Source organism: Petromyzon marinus, chromosome 11 (genome assembly GCF_048934315.1).
Source record: "Petromyzon marinus isolate PM22_M1 ecotype Great Lakes invasive population chromosome 11, UKy_Petmar_22M1.pri1.0, whole genome shotgun sequence".
Classification (NCBI taxonomy): domain Eukaryota; kingdom Metazoa; phylum Chordata; class Hyperoartia; order Petromyzontiformes; family Petromyzontidae; genus Petromyzon; species Petromyzon marinus.
In genome coordinates this window covers 7389083-7401171 of record NC_133677.1, presented here as the reverse complement: position 1 = coordinate 7401171, position 12089 = coordinate 7389083, and the positions used below count along the sequence as shown (strand labels likewise).

At 47.4% G+C, this 12089-nt stretch overlaps 1 protein-coding gene across 3 annotated transcripts in view; it reads left to right on the top strand.

The window, feature by feature from the left end:
* The window catches only part of LOC116941278 (uncharacterized), a 96234-nt gene that overhangs the window by 35171 nt on the left and 48974 nt on the right, over positions 1–12089 (top strand). For all 3 annotated transcript variants that reach the window (XM_032952154.2, XM_076066343.1, XM_032952156.2), the window contains 4 exons: positions 4969–5126; positions 6388–6476; positions 8014–8092; positions 11426–11544. In XM_032952154.2, coding sequence (XP_032808045.2) covers positions 4969–5126; positions 6388–6476; positions 8014–8092; positions 11426–11544 — 445 coding nt within the window. The remainder of the gene's footprint in view (positions 1–4968; positions 5127–6387; positions 6477–8013; positions 8093–11425; positions 11545–12089) is intronic.

The window sequence follows — 12089 nt, the reverse complement described above, 5'->3', positions numbered from 1 at the left end:
GGAAGAAACACAAAAGAACTGTCAATCTCCCTCGGCCTGGGGCTCCATGCAAGATCTCACCTCGTGAAGTTACAATGATCATGAGAACGGTGAAGAATCAGCCCAGAACTACACGGGAGTATTTTGTCAATTATCTCAAGGCAGCTGGGACCATAGTCGCCAAGAAAACAATTAGTAACACACTACGCCGTGAAGGACTGAAATCCTGCAGCGCCCGCAAGGTCCCCCTGCTCAAGAAAGCACATATACATGCCCGTCTGAAGTTTGCTAATGAACATCTGAATGATTCAGAGGACAACTGGGTGAAAGTGTTGTGGTCAGATGAGACCAAATGGAGCTCTTTGGCATCAACTCAACTCGCCGTATTTGGAGGAGGAGGAATGCTGCCTATGACCCCAAGAACACCATCCCCACGGTCAAACATGGAGGTGAAAACATTATGCTTTGGGGGTGTTTTTCTGCTAAGGGGACAGGACAACTTCACGTATCAAACGGACGATGGACGGGGCCATGTACCGTCAAATCTTGGGTGAGAACCTCCTTTCCTCAGCCAGGGCATTGAAAATGGGTCGTGGATGAGTATTCCAGCATGACAATGACCAACAAAACACACGGCCAAGCAACAAAAGAGTGGCTCAAGAAGAAGCACATTAATGTCCTGGAGTGGCCTAGCCAGTGTCCAGACCTTAATCCCATAGAAAATCTGTGGAGGGAGCTGAAGGTTCGAGTTGCCAAACGTCAGCCTCGAAACCTTAATGACTTGGAGAAGATCTGCAAGGAGGAGTGGGACAAAATCCCTCCTGAGATGTGTGCAAACCTGGTGGCCAACTACAAGAAACGTCTGACCTCTGTGATTGCCAACAAGGGTTTTGCCACCAAGTACTAAGTCATGTTTTGCAGAGGGGTCAAATACTTATTTCCCTCATTAAAATGCAAATCAATTTATAACATTTTTGACATGCGTTTTCTGGATTTTTTTTGTTTTTTATTCTGTCTCTCACTGTTCAAATAAATCTATCATTAAAATTATAGACTGATCATTTCTTTGTCAGTTGGCAAACGTACAAAATCAGCAGGGGATCAAATACTTTTTTCCCTCACTGTATGTATGTTGAACTTTCGCACCATACATAACTAACCTTGCTAATCCAAAGTGCGGGCGAAGGATAACAAACTAAACACAAAAATCAGTTTTAAAGAAATTAGTTTTCAATCTAGATTTAAAAGTGTATAGGTCCATTGGCTTCCTAATATCCGAAGGAAGAGCGTTCCAGACGGCCACAGAAGCGCATCTGAAAGAGCGCGATGCAGTGACCGTCTTTGTTTGATGGCCTGCCACAAGCCACTGTGAGGATGATCGGAGTTCACGTGATGGTTTATGCTCCTTGATGAGATCCGCAAGGTATTGAGGTTCATTTGTGGCAAGCACTTTGTGTGTAATGAGTGCGACCTTATGTATTCTTTCGGAAACTGGAAGCCAATGGACAGACTTAGTCAGATCTTGCAGTACCCGTCACGACACTTGTCAAAGCATTTTGAGAGTTACTCTCTATACGACACACATGCCCACTGTTTCTCTACAGCATCTTGAGACGCCACTGCATCTAAATGCTGTATTAAGCAATTTTGTGTGTTTTGGTACATTGGTATGGTTAGTTGCTGTAATAGGCGTATATTTATATATATTTAAAATGCTTATCTCAAGAGTCACGAGGAACATAGTGCCCCGTTTGTGCGAGACGAAAAATGTGTTTTGCCAACGAGTTCAAAACAGCAACAGCTTCTTCAGTGCTCCGCGTTAATCAGGGAGGGGCCCCACTATGTCCCCTACAACCTTGACCAGAAGTGAAGCCACTTGAATGTTTTGTTCCGAAAATGACAAAGTAATGTGTAGACCACGTGCTCAGAGCCTTCTGCACGGATGGATTAAGCAAACTCTCATCGGGGCCCCTGTTGTAAAAGCAATTCCCGCCTCCATTTGCCCCACCCCTTCCCCCTTTCCCTTTAAAATTTATTGAATTGTGATGTGAGAATCGGGTCTCTGAAAGAAAAAAAACATATACAAATTATATGTATAACATCATAAAGCGTCCATCTGTTTGTGAAGAGTATGATTTGCTCTTCCATAAGCGCTGTGTGCGCTAAAGATATGGAGTGTGCAATTTTGAAGTTGTGCTGTTGTTAAGGCTGGGTGTTGGGGGGGGAGTAAAGATGTAAACAATCCCCAGTGCATTAATGTGATAATTACATCCAAGCCGGGCGCTCTATTTGCTAACCGCTCCAAGCTTTTGTTTATTTATGATAATTGCCTCGCACAGTGGCTGTTTTTGTTAATTACGCCAAAGAGATGAAATTAACGGGATTTTTTACCCAGTGGTAATTTGCGTTAATTGTCTGCCGTTAGACGAAGGCTCTGGCACACATGGGGAGGCGCCCCCCTTTGTTGATTGTTAAAAAAAACCCGTTTGTTTCGGGGTCGACGGATGACACGGTTATAAAAATCCAAGTATGTGATGAGTATATGTCTTCAGAGTCACGGACCCCAGTACACATATATCTACTGACATATATATATAAACCCTGTAAGCAAAGAAAATTCTGAAAAGTTAGCGTTCATCCTGGGTGCATGGAAAACAAAGAATTCCCAGACAGAAATTACTTCGGCCTTTTACATGAGACCACCAAGAATTACTCACACGAGAGTAAAATAGGGCTTCATTGGGACTGATTGGTGCTTTATTAACTGACGATAACTCTGTGTAAACATGCTAATTAACAAATGGGTCATTATGTTTACTGCAAAATACAAATATTCCCCGTATAGCCTTGAACAGTCTTTTGGGGAAAGTGCTTTTAGCGAACACCTATGAAGGAAGGCAGAGAGCACGAGGGGATGGGTGGCCAACACCACGCCTAGCTGCTTTTGTCTTCCCAGTGCTGATGTTAACACACTGTATGAGATACTCATTTAAGTCTGAGTTGACCTAGGAGAGGCTGAGGACCGGTTCAAATATCCGCTGTCACCATTATTTTGACTGCGGATCGCTGGGTTTGTAACACAGTTCGGAAACCACTACCCTATCACTCCCCATCACGTGTGCGATTGTTTACTCTTTATACATGAGCACGTGCGTTTACGGTACATATGTAGTGTCAGTGTTTCGGAGGCGAAGTTTGTAGGAGGCAACTTCTTTTATTTGAACATTCACGGTCTCGTCTGCACACTCTCTACAGTCGCTTAGCCTGTACACAACACGAGCCGTCTAACGCCGACGGCGCTGACGGAGACAGCCAACAACTATCTAGCAGCGCAATATCAATCGAAGACGGTAGTGACGACGGCGACGAGACGACAGGACGACGAGACGAATCCAATCCCAGAACCGGCAGCCTCGGCGCCTTTTATCCTACCAGCGCGGCCTGGCTCCGCCCTGCCCGTGCCTCCCTTCTCGAACACGCTAGCAGGTTCCAGGGGCTTCCAGATGGGGTCCTCCATGACCCCTTGCCTCAGTTCCTCCGCCCTGCCAACACACACCGTGCACACGCTCATCGGCGTGTGTCCTGTCTGTCCACCACAGTTGCCGCTGCTGGTCACCAGCCGGCGCTATTACACTACACATATATGTGCACATGCACTACACATGTATGTGCACATACACTACACATGTATGTGCACATGCACTATACATGTATGTGCACATACACTACACATGTATGTGCACATACACTACACATGTATGTGCACATACACTACACATGTATGTGCACATACACTACAAATGTATGTGCACATACACTACACATGTATGTGCACATACACTACACATGTATGTGCACATACACTACACATGTATGTGCACATGCACTACACATGTATGTGCACATACACTACACATGTATGTGCACATACACTACAAATGTATGTGCACATACACTACATATGTATGTGCACATGTGGAGCCCTTTTGACATTTGCACTTCTGGACGAGGGGTGTGTATGTGTGTACAAGTGCATGAACATGTGTAGAGGTGCTCACTAACAGCATTTGCCCCAACAGTCTGTGAAGGCTTTACGGGGGATATTTTTGCACGTGTGTATTCTGCACGTTGATACCAGATATTATACAACGTATTTGTCCGTGCATAGTTGAATGCCGATTGAAATTACCACAATACAGAACAACAGCATGACCGCCCCCAACAACTAAGCGGACCATCCATGCTCACTTATCTTACCGATGAACTTTACAAATTATCGTCTGCGATTGCTCTAATGGATCTCGAATTGCTGCATGCGCGCACACATGCATACATAAGTGCGTGCGCCCAGGGTAATTTTAATGAGGGCATATTCCTTTGGTGGCTTACTTTAAAAGGATATTGTTAGAAAAAAAATGGTTGCATTACACCAAAAAGACTTGGATTTCCCTTTAATTAAGGCTTAATCAGCTGATTAAAGAGCACAGAATAGGAAAACTCGTGGGTTTGAACTCTCGGGGCAGAGCCAAAGTACTAAAGAGAAAAGCGGAAGAACTCTCCCCCCCCCCCCCTATAAAGAGTAAAGGGAATTGGGGGCAGCTCAGCGCTCGCGGTGCCAAAGAACAGGGGCCGGGTTCTTATCCGGCTAACACCCCTCGTAGGGGATGCCGCTCCGGCAACTTCAATCAGCCGACCGGGTTTGCAAATCCGCGATAAAGCTATACCTGCACACCCATTATCACGCGCGGACAGCTGTGCTCGCTGTGTGTGTGCGTGCATCTTGGGCTTGCGCGGGACTGCGAGCGGTCGGGCGTGTTTGCACGGGCGCCGTGTCGCCAGCGCTCGCGAGGTTTATGCGGCAAACGCCTGCCCTGGCGTTTGTTCCAGAGACTCCGGGCAGCTTCCTTCCTTTCCTTGGTGTAAAAAAACCAAACAATGGAGCTTTGCATTTCCACGTTTGTTTTCCCCTCTGTCTCTCTTGGCGTACAGCTCACGTGCGCGCTTCGAGTCGGAGCTGGAGGAGAGCAGGGCCGACACTGGGCAGTGCCGCGATTTCCTGCGTGAGGCCAACGGGCAGATGCAGAGGCTGCTTGGAGAGAGACGATCGCTTCTGCAGTACCGGGAGGGCATCAGGAAGCTGGAAGCCGGTCAGCGGCTGTCCGCAGTGACGCGCTGCGTGCACACGGCCCAGGACCTTCCGTGGTTTGCCTTCCTAGGCCAGCCTGGTCGCGTCTTGTTGCTGTTAAATTCACTTGCGTGTGTTTGCACTGACACTTCTGTGCTCTGTATCAGTCTATCAGTCTACCTTCATTGGATAGTTTGATGATTTAGAGGAGAAGGCGATTTCAGAAAGCAATAGGTGCCATTGCTTTTTTTCTGTACTACTTGACTTTGTTAATAACAAATGCAAAAAACTGCAATCCATGGGTCCAGTTGGCTCCTGTACAATCTGGTCACCGCCGTAGGATCAGCCCTTCCATCATGCGTTGCGTGTCAGAAAAAAAGATTGTAGGTTCGACACAGATTAAAAGAATAACAATGCATGTTAAAGTGATTTCTAGACGGCAAAAAATGCGACTGTGTCCCTAGAATCTGTAACAATGGGAGAGCACGCTGGGAAGAATAATCCTACGGTCACATTTTCACCTTTTGCTGTCTATAAGTCACATTTTGTGAGTACCGAATTATTGTGTCCTTATTTCTTTTCAGCCTCGACGCACTTTTACAATCCCACGATTGTTGTCCGAGTTCACGCAAACGCGTCCCCCAGCTCAAATGAGCCGTGCTCATGGTCCCGAGCCAGTGGTGGCAGTTCCACATTCCCATGCCACAAATAAACCATCGCACGAACTCGTAGCAGCTTTTGGGCTAGCCTTCGAGCAAAGGCGGTCACCGCATCGCGCGCGTTCAGATGCGCTTCTGCGGCCGTCTGGAATGCTCTTCCTTACGATATTCAGAAGTCACTGGAGCTCTGCACTTTTAAATCTCAATTAGTTTGTTGCCCTTCCTCCCACACCTCCGACTAGCGCAGTTGGCTGCGTACGGCGCAAAAGAAGTTCAACATACGTACATGGAACAATCTCCCCCAAAGGGAAAGCAGCATTACTCGTGCCAAGTTTGGCCAAATGAAGGTTGTAATTCATTGGCTGATCGCCGAATACGTTTTTGTTCCAATTAATTGCTCCACCTGTTAAGAGGTACTCGAAAAGCATCAGCTTTACCGTGTTTATGACTTTGGAATGGAGCCATCCTCCTAAGACGCAATGTGGAATTAATAGGCATTAACTGATAATAAACGCGGGCTAAATTGGCCACGTTGCTGTTTGCCTATTAAGTAATGTAATTAGTGTCGTTGTTTACCCTCGCAAGCATTCAGATAATTGACTTTAATCATCGTGTCGGTTTCAGCATTTCAATTTCCTGCAGAAGAGAACAATGGGAGCTCAAGCAGCGAGCAGCCGACCAGCATCAGACAAGCTGTGCTGGCGTCTAAAAAGGTAGAATCAGCGCGTCCGTCACTATCCAGCGTGCTCCGACTCCCGCACAGTCATCTCTCCCGCGTTGTGTGCACGTGGGTATATGTCGTCGAACCGTACACAGCCAACCGTGCTCTGGTGAATTGCCTTACGGTAGTTCTTTTTTATACATATAAATTATTCACACTTGATAATCGCACCCTCGCTTTGTGTATAAGTGCGGGCAATTATCGCAAATCTGTTTGTGAGATAGCGGGGGGGGGGGGGGGGTGGGGGGGGGTTGGAGGGGGATTGGGGGGAGCGTGCGTTTATTGCTCTCTTAGCTTGTGTCGACCAAAGTTACGCACGGATCGGTAATAGTTGTTAGAGCCGGGCTATCCGATTCATATTAGTAACCGATTACCCTACCGATTATACCACAGGTTGAATTACTTGACGAAACGGATTGCAAGAAAATAGCTGGAAATACGGCTTCACCTCTGTTCCTACGTGTGCCGCTGGATGGGAGGTGATGGGCGGAGTCTGGCGATGCCATCGCCTGCATCACGCTGGGCGTGGCTTACCGGGGGTTTTCTGCCTTGTGAGAGTGACCCGCCGTTTTTAAATGGGCCCGAGTAACTGACAAACAAAATCGGCCCAGTTGTAATTTTAGGCGATTAATAAGCTTAATCGATCCTCGCCATTAGGAAAGTTATTAAATATGTGGTGTGCCGGGCGTGGCGTGTCCTAGGCTTGTCCTTCGCCCGCACCTCTGATTAGAATGGTTGGATTACGTATGGTGCGAAAGAAGTTCAACATAATCTTAGCCAGTGGATTACTGCACGACGCATCGTCTGGGGACCCCTTGAATGTGGGCGGATTTTTTACGTGTGGGGTGGGGGGGATGGTGCAGGTTGCGTTAGGGTTGGTGGGCATTTTTTTTGGTTCAATTGTACAGCTCCCACACCCCACCACCACTGCCCTAACACCCAACTACACAGCCTAGCAGACTATGTACAGGTCCCCATTGTGGGGCCGGCCACCAACACTGCTATTGCTGTTGATCCTCTTACACCACACCCGTTCTGCGCAAGGGAAGGAAGTTGTATATTTTTTTAATGTGCGTCGTGCGATTTATACACCGTGCCGAGAGTGGCTTTGCAAACTCATTTTTACATACATGCCCGCGCACGCATGCATGCACGCACGAATATTCTATTCTAACTCCTCTGTCAATGCCTGGCTCTTCATGTAATATTTTCTCTCAACGCTTAATCTGCCACGTTACTGCATACAAAATACGTTGGTGCTTCTCAAATGTCTAATGCACATTGTGTAAGCTTCTGCAGCTGGTTATGCTGCTCTGTGAAGATTACTACAATGACATATGGCTTAGACGTCCAGTTATGCTTTCAAGCTTTATCAAAACGTTTACATAAAAGTAGCGCAAATGCAAAGCGCAAAAAACGATGTCCGTTGCACATTGTAACAGGCAATGAATCAAAAGACTCGGAGCAGTAATACATCACAGATTTGGTGTTGTGTTTTTTTCTGCGTACTACTCTTTCCCGACCGTCAGAACCATCTGCTGAGTGATATTGAGATGAGCCGGCAGTTGGAAAATCAAATATTACCAACTCGTCACCAACTTATGGACGGTGAGTGTAAGCCGCGCGTTTGTGTGTGGGTCTGAACGTGTTTTAGGCATTCATGGAAACCCAAATTTCAAATGCAATTGTCGTGTCACTTGGTGAATGTTCACCGATAGCGGTTATAGTTTGTACGATGTAAGAATGCGATGATCCAGCTGCCACTTTCCCACTTCTCCCAGAAATTAGATTAATCAATGAGCCGATGGCTAGATGGGCATTGATGTTTGGTTCTCAAGAGTGTGGCTATGATGATGATGCTGATGATTATTGTGACGAATAGGCATGGCACGCTTCATTCCTCCAGTGATTCGATAGACCATCATGATTCAGGGCTCGCGATTCAATTCAACAATAATTAGCTGTCGCCTTGTTCTATCTGTCTCGTTTTGTATCGCTTTTCTTGTTTCTCTGTCTTGTTTGCACAGTTTTGTTCGGTCCGTTTGCTCAGCCGTAGCGCTAGCGCAACGTCTCGTTAAACTGTAAATTATTAATCGATTCTTACACGCACGTGACGCAGCGCAATGCAGGCATCGTGACCGTAAGAGTCGACTCCAGTCGATAAGCTGCTGCGTCTAAGATAATAGCTAATGTGATAAATACATCCAGGGGCGGAGCCACGATTTCAGGCCGGGGTGACATTCAACAAATTTTAATTTCAAGAATGATTTAGAGAGTCAGGCTGTTGAACTAGACGCCATCGGTTGGCGACACACTCTTGACAATGCAGTTGCACGGAGTCCGCCAGACCGAGTGTCGTACAATTATACGCAGAATGTCACCCACCCTGTCACCCCCCCTGGCCCCGCCCCTGAATACAACGTCTTGGTAACATTTGTAAATGATGACCACATGTGTACCACATATGCACTGGCACATTGCTGAACCTTAGCCTCTCATCCAATGACCCAGTGTGTCCTGGGACAACCATAACTTTTAGTCCTGATGCGTTTGTTTTCATATCGTTTTAATTACGTATTGAGGTTAATGTTTTTTTTTTCCCCCCTAGCATATTCAAATACCATCCGTACATTTCATGAATCTTTATTCCGCTGCGTGAGAGGACATCTAGTTTTAATTATTATATTATAAATGTGCAACCAAGCCACACGTGTTGAATAATTTAATTAGTCTTGGGGTTCGCATACAATACATGGCGCATATGCCGTGCACATTTCCATTTGTTGAATTTCTTTTTCACCGTACATAGCGAACCGTGCTCATGGGAGGTGCGGGTGAAGGACAACAAACGAAACACACAAGAAATACGCTATGCGCGAATTGTGCAGCTCTCTCATGATATTTTGTTGTCATTGTGTACACGTTTTTTGGCACGCGAAGCCGGGAGCAATAATTACACTTAGTGAACAATTGCCGCATTGTCTTAAAGTAAGGCGTGACATCTGTAATGCGTTTTGTCATTCCCATTTAAATAAATATTGTTTAAATAATCAATTACGTGATATGTGTACGTGTCTATCGTAGACGGCTATAAGAATGTAAAATCAAATAAACCGTATTGTTCAATGTATTATTCATCCGCAAAATATGTTGTTATTCTCAAATACAATTGGGCAGGCCATTAATATCACTCGTACTAATAGGAGAAACATTTACACTTTAAAGGGGGTCTGCCTCCGAGATCAATGGCGCAACAATTACTTTGTTTGAACGCCGCATACTTTTGTGAATGCGTGGAAAGCGAAAACAGTTCTCTGCGTCGCGACCGCCCGATTCATCATCGTCGTCGCGACCGTCGATGTGCGCTCACACGTGCTTCTCAGGTCTTTGCAAGTGCTTTAGATTAGCGGCCGAAGAGTTATTCATGGCTTGGCCCAGATCTTCCACTGGGTTCAAAGGGAGCCTAGATGTCATTAGCAGAGACATATTAGCTCGTGGCGGGTGAGGTTGGCAAAATTCGTCCGAGACGGGTACCTTTTGGCGCGTGTGCCACGTGAATAATTATTATTTGGGACGGCTGGCTTTAGCGTCCGGCCGTGCAAGACCGACGATTTCTTAACGTTGAGCAATGGACGCCACTAAATCAGAGGCCTTGCTGCAAGGGGCATGTGAATGCCCACGGCCAATTGTTCTATCTTTTTTGCTGAGCTACCTCGCAGGTAACCTATCCCCTCCATCCCTCAACTTCCTCGTCAAGTAATGCCCGACGGTCCTTGCAACTCGGCCAGGTATTTGCCGAAAGGTTTTTTGCCCCAAGGAGTGTTGGTCTCTCATGTAATGAGGATGTCGGATTGCGTGATTCTCAAGTGAGTTGTGTCCCTCTGGGTTCGGGGTTCCTGTGTTTGAACCCCCACCAAGGCGCCCCCCCCCCCCCCTTAGTCTCGAGCCCCCCTCCCCCACCATCTCCGTCATCGTATGAAGCAGCGTGCACAGTCGCTGTTGGTCTCTTGGGGCGTTCGGATGCCTCTAAAATTGTTTTGAATCTTGCAAAAGGTCACCCACAGCATTTTTGACCAAAAAAACCCCGTATTTTTTTCTCCGCATCCGACGAGGCGACGTAGGATGCTGATTGTGCTGACGACGGAACCTTTAAGCGCGCAGTAGCACTCAGGCGGCCGGTTCGGCACTTTGTGCTTAGCCAGCGCTTGCGTAAATGTAACATAATCGTGGTGCAACAGAACTCCCTCTTCATCTGCGACGAAGTGCGAGGCGAACTTTGCGGATTGTATCCGTCGCCTAACCCACCTCCACTTAGCACGGTTGGCTATGTATGGCGCGAAAGAAGTTCAACATACGTATACATACAGTTGACTCATTCGGGGGGTCATACAATAGCAATTGTCGCCCGCTTCGCGCGACAAACTTGGCAGGACCCTCCTGAAAAAGAGCTACGAGACTCGGTAAGGCTGTCCCGAGTAATAATAATAATAAAAGCTGCCGGGAGCCGTTCACTGGCAAGACGCCCGCCCAACTTGCACGGCGAGGCTGCACCACCCTTACCCCCTCCCCGTGCACGGCGTAAGCGAATTGGTCCGCGGACGCCTAAAACATCTTGCGACGCTCTCGCACCGTGAGGCGTTTTGTGCGACAGACAAAGCCTTTTCAAAAGGTCCAAATACGGAGCCCCCTTGTTAGCACGCCGTTAGGTTGTCCGACGCACAAAGACAGCGATCCCCCGTGTAGCCTTTCACAGACTGGTCGGGCGGGGGTGCAAGGGCCTCGTGGTGAGCGCTCAATTTAGGCCGGCACGGCGCGCGGGGCGGTAGCGTGGCCAGCACCACGCGTCCCGGCTGCTTTTGTCTCCCCAGAAGGCTTGTGTTTGCATAGCACATGAACAACTCTTTTTAAGGCTGTGCTGAACGTTTGACGTGTTTCTGCCAGAATACGAGGAATACCTGGACAGTCAACTGCGACAATGGCTGACGCTGGGAACTCAAGACGTGGAAGCGCTCCCAGAAAATTTGGACAAAGTTCTTCCTCCGTTGCCCGACGACGATGAGGTTGGGTATAGAGCAGACACACACACACACACGCTTCTAATGATCTATATACAGGGCATTCATAAAGCGGGGGCCAAAGTGACCCAATAACATACCAAGGGCAGAGTGGTGACTTTCCTTTGTGGCGGGCCACCACACTTTAACACGCGGCTTAGCGTTATCAATAACGTCACAACAAATAACGATGGTCCTTTTTTTTTTTTACATGTGAATGAGCGTGCTGAGATGAGAAGCGTAGCCCCGCTGGGTCAAAGTGTACGATTGGTGCAGCTAAGACGCTCGCAGCGGCAGCGGATGAATATCGTTTTGTGGAGCCGGTCGAAACGGAAGGCCTCAATGCGTCAGAGCCGCGAGAAATGAAATGATGTGCTTGTATGTGACCCACATAGGATTTACCCCCCCCCTCCCCGCCATAAAGTTATGATTGTTTATTAAAGAATTCCAATTCAACTACAGTTTGAGCTTGGTCGATAGAGCTATGCGAAGATCCCCCGTGTAGCCTTAACAGACTGTTGGGGCGAGTGCTGTTTGTGAGCACCTATGAA